At 43.6% G+C, this 13,359-nt stretch overlaps 1 protein-coding gene across 1 annotated transcript in view; it reads right to left on the bottom strand.

Moving 5' to 3' along the window:
* Positions 1 to 13,359, bottom strand: part of LOC122556098 (claudin-1-like) — a 43,079-nt gene extending 29,720 nt beyond the window's left edge. Inside the window, exons 1-2 of the mRNA XM_043702559.1 lie at positions 13,324 to 13,359; positions 12,963 to 13,209 (exon numbers count right to left, since the gene is read on the bottom strand). Of these exons, the coding sequence (XP_043558494.1) occupies positions 12,963 to 13,185 (223 nt within the window). The 5' untranslated portion in view covers positions 13,186 to 13,209; positions 13,324 to 13,359. The remainder of the gene's footprint in view (positions 1 to 12,962; positions 13,210 to 13,323) is intronic.

Below are 13,359 nucleotides of genomic sequence, written 5' to 3'. Positions count from 1 at the left end.
CACACTGCCCTGTGGCCCAACATTTCAACTCCCCCTCCCACTCTGCCGAGGACATGGAGGTCCCGGGCTTCCTTCACCGCCGCTCCCTCACCACCAGACACCTGGAGGAAGAACGCCTCATCTTCAGCCTCGGAACACTTCAACCCCAGGGCATCAATATGGCCTTCAACAGTTTCCTCATTTCCCCTTCCCCCACCTCACCACAGTTCCAAACTTCCAGCTCAGCACTGTCCCCATGACTTGTCCTACCTGCCTATCTTCTTTTCCACCTATCCACTCCACCCTCCTCCTTGACCTATCACCTTCATCCGCTCCCCCACTCACCTATTGTACTCTATGCTACTTTCTCCCCATCCCCACCATCCTCTAGCTTATCTCTCCACCCTTCAGGCTCTCAGCCTTTATTCCTGATGAAGGGCTTTTGCCTGAAACATTGATTTTACTGTGCCTCGGATGCTGCCTGAACTGCTGTGCTCTTCCAGCACCACTAATCCAGAATCTGGTTTCCAGCATCTGCAGTCATTGTTTTTACCCACCATAATTTAATAGGAGTTGGAAATGAGAGTCCCTTCACAGAAATAAATTGTTCATGTTTAACTCCTTGTCAGTCCCTCTCCATCCTTTTTGAAAACAAATATTAATTCCTTTCAGTAAAGAGCTTTGTATTCAGGTTATGATGACACATTTTAAAAAGTTAGTTTGTCCTGACTTCCAGCTCACTCCTTGTGCTCCCAGATCAGGGTTTAAGCACATTTGAGCTGACGACGTATGCTAACAATTTTGGATGGCAATGAAAGGATGTCGCACTGTTGGAGGGATTGTATTTCTAATGAAACCTTAAATGAAGACCCAACAGATCCACCAAGTTGGATGTTAAGGCACTATTGAAAGAACAACAATGCAGCACACTCTCTGCACCCTGGTCAACAACAATCCTCCACCCAATCCCATTAAACATATGACCTGGTCACTTAGCACATTCCAGTTTGAGAAAGCTTACTGTGCATAAAATGGCTGCTGGGATTTCTTCCATTGTGTGAATATAGACTAATGCTTAATTGGCTACTGAACACAAAGGAGAAAGTGAGATCTGCAGATGCTGGAGATCAGAGATGGAAATGTGTTGCTGGAAAAGCGCAGCAGGTCAGGCAGCATCTAGGGAACAGGAGAATCGACGTTTCGGGCGATTCCTGAAGAAGGGCTAATGCCCGAAATGTCGATTCTCCTGTTCCCTAGATGCTGCCTGACCTGCTGCGCTTTTCCAGCAACACATTTCCATCTATTGAACACAAACTCTGCTCCTTCACTCTTGGTTTAATACATCCTTAGTAGTCACTCTCGCAACAGTGACTCCCTCGCAGCCATGCCAGAGCTACCTGCTCCTGTCCAGCCGTGTAGATTCCATGTCCTGTTTATCAGAAAACTGCCACCTTCCACCTCCATGATATAGCTGCCTTCACCCTCACCTTTGTTTTGCAACTGCCAAAACCTACTGTCATCTCTGTACAATAGGTGTTCCACCTGTTGGAACACATCCACCTTCCCAAAGCTCTACCTCATAAACTTAGCCCATCCAGAAAGTTGTTCTCATCAATGTAGAATTACAACAACATCCCAAAGGGCCTTCTGGTACTTGTACTCTGTACAAATCTACACCCACTCTCATTTCTTCTTCCACTTCCGTCTCTGTTATACATCAAATCTTGACTCATATATAACAAGCTCTGAGTTTCACATTCTCACCACGATGTTAAGAAATTCCACCCAAGTTCTTTATTTGATTTCAGTGTTTATTTAATGTGGGAATGGAATATAAATATAGTGAAGTTTTACATCGGATATTGGTGAGACCACACTAGAGTACTGAGCACAGTTTTGGACTTCTTATTTGAAAGGAAATATAATCACTTTAGAGGCAGTTTAGAAACGTTCACTCAACTCATTTCTGGGATGAAGATGTTATCTTATGAGGGAAGGTTGAACAGGTTGGGCATACCCATTGAACTTTAGAAAAACAAGCTGGTCTTATGAAACTGGACAGAGTGGATTCCTAAAGAATATGGGGCAAGTCAAAACTTAAGGTACACAGTTTTGAAAAAAAGGTGCCCTTTTTCAGACAGAGACAGACAAATTATTTCAGTATGGAATTCTCCTCCCTTGAAGGCAATGGAGGCTGGGTCCTTAAATTTATTCAAGGCAGATTTAGATAGATTTTCGGTAGTCAAGGGAGTCAAGGGTTATGTGTAAGATGAACAGGAAAGTGAAGCAGAGACCAAACCCAGATCAGAGAGGATCCACCAAATTGAATAAAATTCAAAGCTTCAACTGGCCTATTTCAGGGCCTCTATCTAATGTTTGTATGATTTGTTATTGATCAATTCAGGCCTCCTGATCCCTAGTTTCCAATCTCCACTCATGTCAATAAACCACACTGATGGTCTCTTTTTATTTGATCTCTATCAAAATCCTTGCACTTTATTTCCATCCAAATTCCCCATCCCCAAGTCTGGCTTCTAGGATCATAAGAAACAGGAGCTGCAGTAAGCCATGCAGCCAATCAAATGTGCTCTGCAATTTAATTATTGATTTCAATGCCATTTTCACACGTTATCCTTCATTGCACTGATATTTTTAGTATTGAGAAATATATTGATTTCTGTCTTGTTTCTGCTCAATAACTGAGCTTCCATTGGTGGCGGGAGTAAAGATTTCCAAAGATTCAGCACCCTTAGTGAAGACATTCCTCTTCATCTGAGTACTAAGTGATCTGCCCCTTATTTGAAGATTTTGTCCACCAATGCTAGACCCCTAAATTGGGGCAACAGCATTTGTACATCTACCCTTTCCAGCTCTGTAACAATATTGCAGCCAAATTTTTCAGTGTTCCCTCCACCCTCTCATTTCTTTCAACACACTAAGTAAGCCTTCACTTTCTGGAGCATTGCTCTCAGCAATTGGCTCCTTAAACCATGCAGTCTCTTTATAAACAATAACCTACCTAAAAATCTATGTTTGAACTGATCTACATGCAGTACAGAGGTATCGTGTTGCTGGCTGCATGGGCAAGAACAAACTTGCATTGTATTTATCGACTTTCAGATCATCCCAAGTATTTTACATAGTCAGTTAACTACTTTTGAAGCGTATTCACCGCTAGAATTTGGGAGATGTTTCAGAAATGTGTTGTTTGTGGGATCTTGCAGAATGAAATAACAACCAAATAATCTGTTTTGTTGGTGACAATTAAGGAATGAGTGTTCACCAGGTCATTATGGAGAGCTCGTTTGCACACACTATTTCATGACATCTTTTATATCTGAGAGACAGACCTCTGAGAAATGGCAGTTTGGATAGTGAAGAAAGCTCACCTGGGATTTATGCTCAACTGGATGGAGATCGTTTCTGTGACCTTCACAAACAGAAGCGTCATGCAGTGAGCCAAGGCTGACAAGTGACTCAAAAATGATCGAACTCAACCAATTTCAGAAACTGCCAGTATTTGTCAGCACCAGAATCTAATCTGATTAAGACGAGTAGAAAGTCTACAAGAGGACACGCCTGCAATGCAAACGATTGTGGAACCAAAACATGCTGGAACATGGAAAAAGTTTGCTGTATGTGTTGGGAGAGATCAGTATTGACAGTCAACATGACTGACCAGAACATTAGATGTTTGGGAAGCTCTGTTCTAATGATTGGCTGTTTTGAGTGTAATTGCCTGAAGCTGATTAAAGGCAGCTCTCAATGCTAGTTACGAACCACGGTGCCAACAAGCAAGATCAACAAACCATTTGGCAAAATGTAGAGTGAAACAACAACTAAAAAAATGCCTTTATAGTGCCATTTACAATACTGCAAAGGATTTTACAGCTCTCTCAATGTATAGTTGCTGCTTTAGGGAATGTGGTAGCAAATTCCTACTTTCCAAATTCCCACTAAGAACACCAGGATAATGAGCAGTTTATAATTTTAGTGGTGATGATAGTGGAGAGGTAAATATCAGCCAGGACACTCGGGAGAACTCCTCTGCACCTCTTCAGATTAGTGCAATAAGATCTACATCAGACCATGAAGACAGTCAGAGCCTTGGTGTGACATCTCATCCAAACAAATGTAACTTACCCTCAGTCCTTTCCTTCCAAAATTCATCCCTGTGTGTGGACAGTGCTGACTATTCCACTATTTATTGCCCATCCCTAATTGCCTTGGAGAAGTGACAGTGAGCTGCCTTCTGTAATCACTGCAGTCATGACGTGTATGGACAGCACAATGCTGTTAGGAGGGGATTCTTGGATTTTATCCTCAGGTTACTGAAGGAACGATGATATATTTCAAAGCCAGAATGGTGTGAGGCTTGGAGGGGAACTGGCAAGTGCTAATGTTCCCATATATCTGCTACCTTTGTCTTCCTAGATGGTGGCTGATAGAAGATGCTACATAAGGAATATCTTCAGTGCATGTTATAGATGGTCCACACTCCTGCTACTAACTTTCCTGATGAAGAGCTTTTATCCAAAACATCGAATCTCCTGCTCCTCGGATGTTAACTGACCTGTTGCGCTTTTCCAGCACCACACTCTCAACACTGAGATCTAGCATCTGCAGTCCTCACTTTCTGCTCCTAACTATAGTTGGATGTTAGCGGTGGATTAGGGGTCCTGATGTTGGGGCATGTCCGCTCTGGGCACTTCTTGTTTCTTTTTTTTCTTCTTGCTTTTCTCTTTTACCTACCTTCTACTTTAAGATGGACCAGCCTGGGGGGGAGACAGCGGGACCAGTGCAGGTGGTGGTGGTGGGGCCCAGTGAGGAGGGGGAAAGAGAGCAGGCCCAGTGTGGAGGGGGTAGAAGAGCGGCCTTAGAGCTGGGGGGGGGGAATGGCCCCCCACTGCTCCTCGGATACTGCCTGAACTGCTGTGCTTTTCCAGCACCACTAATTCAGAATCTGGTTTCCACCATCTGCAGTCATTGTTTTTACCCAGTGTAGGGGGAGCAGAGCAGGCCCAGCATGGGGGAGAGGAGAAAGGGCCCATCGTGGGGGAGCAGAGAGCAGGCCCAGCATGGGGGAGCGGAGAGCAGGCCCAGCATGGGGGAGCAGAGTGGAGAGAGAGGAGAGTGGGCCCAGTGTTGGTGAGGGGGAGGAGCGGACCCAGTGCCAGGGGGAGGGCAAGCCCAGAGCAACTGCTTCCTGCTGGTGTTGGACTCAATTCAGGCCCATGGCTCAGCACTTAAGTACTGTAATTTTTAAATATTTACCTCTGTTTAGAATTTTTATTCTCCATACCTGGATATCTTTCTACCTAAGATGGCGAAGGCATGGCAATTTAGTTCACGTTTCAATGTACTCTGGTATCCTGACAACAAAACTGAATTCTAATTCTAATGTAATGACAAACAGGCAGGCAAATTATCCTGTTAAGCTTCTTGAGTGTTATTGGAATAGCACTGACTCATTCAGACAAACGGGGAGTATTTCATCACACTTCCAACTTTATTGATGATGGATAGGATTTCAGGAATCAGATGAGTTGGTTACTGCAGAATTTCTAGCCTCTGACCTGCTTACAGTCACCGTATTTATATGGCTAGTCCAGTTCAGTTTCGGTCAATGGTAATCCCCAGGATGCTGATAGTGAGGGGATTCAGAGATGGTCATATCACAGAACTTCTCTTCTGATTCTGTTTTGTTGGAGATGGTCATTGCCTGGCACGTGTGAATATTTTCATTACCAGTCCAAACCTGGATATTGTCCAGGTCTTGATGCATTTGGACATGGGCTGCTTCAGAATCGGAGGAATCCTGAATTCAGATGAACATTGCGTAGCCATCCGTGAACATCCTCACTTCTGACCTTATGATGGACAGAAGGTCAATCAGACCGCAACTGAAGACGGTTCAGCCAAGGACACTATCCTGAGGAACTTCTGCAGAGATGTCCTGCAGCTGAGGTGACTGACCTCCAACAACCATAATCATCTTCCTTTATACAGAGTATGACTCCAACCAGTGCACAGCTTTCCCACTGATTCCAACTGAGTCTGATTTTGGTAGAGTTCTTTGATATCACACTCAAATGCTATCTTAATGTCGAGCAGGAGGCTGGAGGACACAGCACGCCAGGCAGCATCAGGAGGTGAAGTCGATGTTTTGAGTGCAACCCTTCTTCAGGACTGTGGATGGGCATAGGGGGAACTGCGGATAAAGGGGGAAGTGGGGGCAGGGTGGTGAGATGGGAATAAGTGAAGACAGGTTGAGGGTATGACCTGGTTGTTCAGTGGGAGGAATGAATCTGGTAGTGGCTGAGAGGAATGGATGGGAGGGGGAGGTGCTGGGAAGAGATTTGTGGGTTGGAAAGGGACAGTATTTGAAATTGGAGAACTGAATGCTGCATCCTATGGGCTGTAGCTTGCGCAGGTGGAAGATGAGGTGTTGTTCCTTCAATTTGTGGTTCAATACATTGTGGCGATGGAGGAGGCCAAGGTTGGAACAAAGTGGTTCTGACAGAATGCAAACCAAGGGTCTATGAGCAGGTTATTCCTTTGTAAATACCATTTGGTAGCACTGTCAATTACCCTTTTCATCACTTTGCTGATGATCAAGAGCAATAATTAGCCAGGTTGGACATGTCCTGTTTGTTATGGACAAGACATAAGAAGGCAATTTTCCACATTGCTAAGTTGATGCCAGTGTTATAGCTGTACTGGAACAGTATGTTTATTGCCAGAACGTTATCAGAGTCCATAGCATTTGCAGTATCTGATGCCTTCAACTATTTCCTGATACCACATGGAGTCAATTGAATTTGTCAAAGTGTAGTATCTGTAATGCTGGGGACCTCAGGAGGAGGCCTCGCTCCCTCAGTACTGACCCTCCAATAGTGCAGCATTTCTTCAGTACAGGTAGACTACCCTTTATCGGAAATCCTGAAATCCAAAAGCTCCAAAGTCCGAAGGTTTTTTTTGTGAAGTTCTTTTTCCTCATTAACAAGGTTGTTTGACTTGCCAACAGTTAACCCAAGTCAACACCCACTTGATGCGTGTCACTCAGATGCGACAGTGAGGATGTGGCCCAGCACTGGCATGCCTCAATTCTCTCTCAAGGCCCGTTTTACTCAGCGAGTCTGCTCCTCTGGTGAGATTTGTTAAAATTTCACCATCAACTGTCACTTATTCTGAAATTCAAAAAATTCTGAAAGTCAGCTGGCCCCGAGCATTTCAGATAAAGGATTGTGCACTTGTACTGGCCCTCTGACAGTGCAGCACTCCCTCAGTACTATCATTTTTGAACTTGTTCCAACAACCCACTCTTAGTTAACTTTCAATTATAGAATATACAGCTTGAAACCAACAATTGACCCTTGTACCACATTAATTCAAAGTTACTTTGTCACCAATGTTACCAACAACGAAGAAAACAAGTGAAGGATTGATTCTGACACAGAAAGAAACATACAGCTGACAGCCCCTCCCCATATTCAAAAGATCAGCCAGAGAGTTTTGGCTCATTACAGAGGTGGTTCACAAAAAGAAAGACTTGCATTTCTATGGAGCCTTCCACCCTCAATGTGCCAAAGGGGATGAATATACATATGAATAAGGAGCAGAAGTAAGTCGCTGGCCCCTTGAGCCTGCTCCATCATTCTATAGGATCATGGCTGATTACTCATCCTTGCCTTCCCCACAATAACCTACCACCTCCTTTCTTAAAGGTCTATTAACTTCTGCCTTAAAAATATTCAAGGACTCTGCTCCCATCACATTTTCAGGAGATGTTCCAAAGACACCTTTTTTAAAAAAGATTCCTCCTTATTCTCTCAAATAGGCAAAACTATTGAAAAATTTTTTTTTCCAGTGTTGTAATGCAGGAAAGACAACCTTTAACTGTTGGACAATAAACTCTCATGAACAACAGTGCAGTAATGAGAACATCTTTTCTCAAGATGGATTCAGGTATTGGCTAATACACCAGAGGGAATGCTTCCAATTTTCTTCAAATAGTGCCATGTAGTAAGACTATAGGACTTAAGAGCAGAACTTTCTTGCAAGTGACTCACATCCTGACTCCTCAAAGCACTGATATCAAGGCGGAGTTTGGCATCAGGAAACCCAAATAAAACTGGCTTCAATGTGAATCAGGGGAAAGTTTTCTGCTCAGTAAATACATGCTTGTTGCAAAGGAAGATGATTGTGGTTGTTGGAGGTTTATCATTTCAACTCTAGGCCATCCGTGCAAGAGTTTCTCAGAGCAACATACCTTATTCAACAGCAATCAGATGTTGTCTCCTTCCTTTACCTTCTAACAAGGTCAGAAGTGGTCACTGTTGATTGGTCAGCACCATTTGTGACTCCTCAGACCTTGAAGCAGTCCATATCCAAATACAGCAAGATCTGGACAATATTCAGATTTGGCAAGCAACTTTTGCGCCACACAAGTGCCAGGCAGTGACCATCTCTGACAAGAGTGTGTCTAATCATTATCACTTGACATTCAATGGTTTTTCCATCACTGAATCCTCCACTATTAACTTTGAACAGAAACAGAAACTGAATATAAACAGTCATATAAATACAAAGGCCACAAGACTAGGTCAGAAGTTAGGAATCCTGCAATGAGTAACTCACTTCCTGACTCCTCAAAGCTTGCCCACCATCTACAAAGCACAAATCTGGAGTGTGATGGAAAATCACCACTTGCCTGGATGAGTGCAACTCCAACAACTTATCCAACTCCCAATCTTGTATTGGTTAGCTAATCCTCTAACTATGCGAAAAAAAACTACACCCAACGCCAACAGCTTTTGGTCTTATCAAATAGCCTTATGTAGCGTTTTGTGTGCAGCACTTTATCAAATGCCTAATGGAAATCCAAATTTATTATCTCTATTGGTTCCTCTTTACCTATCCTGTTTGTCACCTCCATAATGAATTTGAATACATTCATCCAGCATGATATGTATGGACTTCATGATCTATATGGACTTCCAGCATGATCTATATGGACTTCAGTAAGACGTTTGACAAGGTTTGCCATGGGAGACTGGTTAGCAAAGTTAGATCTCATGGAATACAAAGAGAACTAGCCATTTGGATACAGAACTGACTCAAAGGTAGAAGACAGAGGGTGATGGTGGAGGGTTGTTTTTCAGACTGGAAGCCTGTGACCAATGGAGTACCACAAGGATCGATGCTGGGACCATTACTTTTCATCATTTATATAAACAATTTGGATGTGAGCTTAAGAGGTATAGTTAGTTTGTTTCTAGACGACACCAAAATTGGAAGTGTAGTGTTCAATGAAGAAGGTTACCTCAGATTACAACGGGATCCTGATCAGATGAGCAAATGGGCTGAGGAGTGACAGATGGAGTTTAATTTAGATAAATGCGAGGTGCTGCGTTTTGGGAAAGCAAATCAGAGCAGGACTTATACACTTAATGGTAAGGCCCTAGGGAGTGTTGCTGAACAACGAGACCTTGGAGTACAGGTTCATAACTCCTTGAAAGTGGAGTTGCAGGTAGATAGGATAGTGAAGAAGGTGTTTGGTATGCTTTCCTTTATTGGTCAGAGTACAGGAGTTGGGAGGTCATGTTGTGGCTGTACAAGATATTGGTTAGGCCACCTTTGGAATATTGCATGCAATTCTGGTCTCCTTCCTGAAACTTGATGTCATGAAACTTGAAAGGGTTCAGAAGATATTTACAAGGATGTTGCCAGGGTTAGAGGATTTGAGCTACAGAGAGAGGTTGAATAGGCTGGAGCTGTTTTCCCTGGAGCATCGGAGGCTGAGGGGTGACCTTATAGAGGTTTACAAAATTATGAGGGGCATGGATAGGATAAATAGACAAAGTCTTTTTCCCTGGGGTGGGAGAGTCCAGAACTAGAGGGCATAGGTTTAGGGTGAAGGGGAAAGATATAAAAAGAGATCTAAGGGGCAACTTTTTCCACGCAGATGGTGGTACCTGTATGGAATGAGCTACCAGAGAAAGTGGTGGAGGCTGGTAAAATTGCAACATTTAAAAGGCATCTGGTATCTGAATAGGAAAGTTTTGGAGGGGTATGGGCTGGGTGCTGGCAGGTGGGACTAGATTGGGTGGGGATATCTGGTCGGCATGGACAAGTTGGACCGAAGGGTCTGTTTCCGTGCTGTACATCTCTATGACTCTATATGCTTTATGAAACCATGCTGATTCCACTTGATTGTTTTTTTTTCTGTATGCTCTGTTATTACTTCCTTTCTAACAGACTCTCACATATTCCCATTAACAGATGTTAAGCCACCTGTTTGATTTGTCCCCTCACCTTTTTGAATAATGGTGTTACATTGATAGTTTTCAAATCCACTGAAATGTTTCCAGAATCTAAAGATTCTTGAAAGATTATTCCCAGTTACTACCATTCTTACATGACCCAGTGGACCTAGAAGACACAGCTGTGTTTGAAATGGCACGAATTCAAACTTAGTATGCAAAACAACTAGCATGTGGTCAACCTATGGAACAGGTTCCTTAGGGAGATGATGGGAACAGTATTGGTTTATTCAAATGAAATAAATACACTTTTCATAAGATAATATTTTGTTTGAATGTTTATGTAACATTAGGCAGAGTACAGATCATTCTGCTATAACATGCATTTTGTTAATGCACATTCACTAATAACATGATCGATGAATTGGGGTCACTGTTTCTAAAGCATGATTCCAGCCCCATTAGTTTAAATTAGTTGCTATTACATGATTTTCTTATAACATGGGGTTGCACAAGAATAGAACTACCATGTTACAGCAGACTTGACTATATACAGAAAATGCATATGCCTGAAGAGGAACAAGTGATTTTGGACGATGGTTCTTTAAGCGGTCTACTACATCTTTCTCACTTCATGTCCGCCATAGATGTTAAGTCACCTGTTCTATTTGTCCCCTCATCTTTTTGAATAATGGTGTTACATTGACAGTTTTCAAATCCACTGAAACTTTTCCAGAACCATTTCATCGTGTTACTAACCAAAATGGCAAAAAGAATGTCATCTTTCATCATCTAGCAATTCCCATATTCTCAACAATTTATTCAATTGGCTTCATTATTTTGGACAGCTCGATCATTACCTTGGTCAGAGAGGGAATATTGGGGTGGGGGTTGACATTTCCCTGAGTTAATTAATTGTGGAGAAATTTTAAGCAGAATCTGGGTAGCTGTGATTCTCATCAAGAATCCTGCACAAGATAAAATTAGGTTTCACTGTGATGTCCCAATGATTAAATGGCTTGTCAGAACTTCAACCTAAAAGGTACCCAAAAGAACTATCACTCAAGTTGAGTAGCAAAGGGTGAGATGGAACCACAACTGTCAGGAGATGAGAAGAAGAGATCATTCATGATTGAGTGCATAGCTTGTACTTCAAAAGAAAGGGTAAGAACAATACAGTGCAAATGAAGGCATTTTGAGCACATTGATAATGAGAATTATTTAATCAAAAACTAAAGCCTTGTAAGTCATGGATTTAAACAGTGAATGTCCCATTGTGGAAGTTAGTTACAGAATAAGGTTGCTGGCCCCATTCCATTTACTTGCATGCATTCTGTCAGGTATTCACTCACTTTCTAGATTTGGACCAACAGGTATGTAGGCATGTTAACATGTGTGATGGGAATCCAGAATTGCAAAAGTAACACCAGTGGGTGTAGAATCATTTGACTTTGCAGAAATATGGAGTCGCAAGGTGATGGAGGCACTTGGGACCAAAGCTGAGAAAATTAAAAATTGAGACCTGGAGTGAGAGACCCGTGAGGTGAGCAGTGATGGACGAACAGGACATGGGCAGCAAAGTTTCGGAAGGTGCAAACCCAGCCAGGAGAATGCAAGAACAGTGAAGGTTAAGAGCAAGGCAGATTGTTTGAAGATCAGGGGATAAGCAAGGCAGTGTATGGCAGCCTTAACATTAGCAGCATGCCATTGGAGATTCATATCTGACTGAAAAGAAAGCTAAGTGTTGTGAACAGGCAGTAGATAAGGATGCTCATGTGAAGATGCTGGCATGATGGGCTAAATGGTCCCTTTTTGCACTGTGAGATTTCTGTTTCTGGTTCAGCCCCTGGCAATTGCCAGGGACAGGGTTCATGGGCGAAGGAGTGGACTTTACAATGTGGACTAAAGACTCTGGCTTCTGCCTTTGCAAGACACATTTGGCTTTTGTCTACCATGCACTGGGAGCTGAACAGCAGTTTGATGAACGTGAGGCAGTACAGGGGTTAAGAGAGACTGAGCAAGGTCCAGCTAGGTGTGGTCAGTCTACATGTGCTAACTGACAGCGGTTACAGATGGGGAGATATGGGAGAACATGGCAATGAGGTGCAGGAAGGTGTGTAGGGGAAACAGCAGAGGAAGGGATAGGAAGCCATTACGAATGAACTGGGGCTCAGAATGGACAGCCAAGAGTGAGAGCAGAACCAGCCAACTCACAGTTCCCTCTGTTTTAGTCTGCGGGCGACAGAAGAGGCAGAAACAGGTGATTGATTTTTGTTCACAGTTTTAGAAAGAGAGGGAAGAATTTCAGAGGCTGCCTGCCCCAGGTAGACCAGTTGCAACTTGCCCTCAGATCCAGACACACGGAGACAGTGTAGTCTGCAGCACGTTAACTGGAGTTAACAATTGAGTAACTTCTAAACAATTGGGCAACAGAGCACGTACCGGGACCTGGGAAATGGGGAATCCTTGTAAATCCGCCCGTTCACTCCGGAGAGAGAAAGAGCTCAGTGCTCGGCGTGGAGACCTGAAAGCAGAAAGAACGCGGTTTCCCCATCATTGCAGTCACTCGGTGACCCGGGAAAGTGCGTGTCCAGGCTTTCAGGAGATGAACCATTACCTGGTAGAGGGGATATTAAAGCCTCCTACTGACCAATGAAAACTCCGTTCTGTTCGAGAGAGAAAGAGGGAGACTACTCTCCATCGCCCACATCGACTTACTGTGCAATTTCAGCAGCGAATCGTAGACTTTACACTGGACCTGGCCGGTACTCTGGGACACACAGGACATCCAGAGCCCCTCATAGATGGCCTGCGCCGTCACGATGTTGTCGCCCGCGTAAGACGAGGTTTTCCACTGGGGTAGAGCGGTGCTAGTGATGATTCCGATCCATCCGAAAAAAGCCAGGGCGAAGCCCAGGATCTGCAGACCCGAGTTAGCCATTCGCGTTCTGACCAAAACCTCTGCCTGCAGGGAAAAGGGGGCAAATTCAGCTTCACAGCGAAAAACCGTCTCCCCCCCCACCCCCAATCCTACAGACAACAGCCCTCAGTCAAAGATCACCCCTCGTTGGAACTATACCTGACTCTGCTGAAGAATTTGTTACTGTGCTGCCGA

The sequence above is a fragment of the Chiloscyllium plagiosum genome, chromosome 13 (genome assembly GCF_004010195.1).
Source record: "Chiloscyllium plagiosum isolate BGI_BamShark_2017 chromosome 13, ASM401019v2, whole genome shotgun sequence".
Classification (NCBI taxonomy): Eukaryota; Metazoa; Chordata; class Chondrichthyes; order Orectolobiformes; family Hemiscylliidae; genus Chiloscyllium; species Chiloscyllium plagiosum.
The sequence above is the reverse complement of the archived record's forward strand: the minus strand, read 5'-3'. Positions and strand labels throughout refer to the sequence as shown.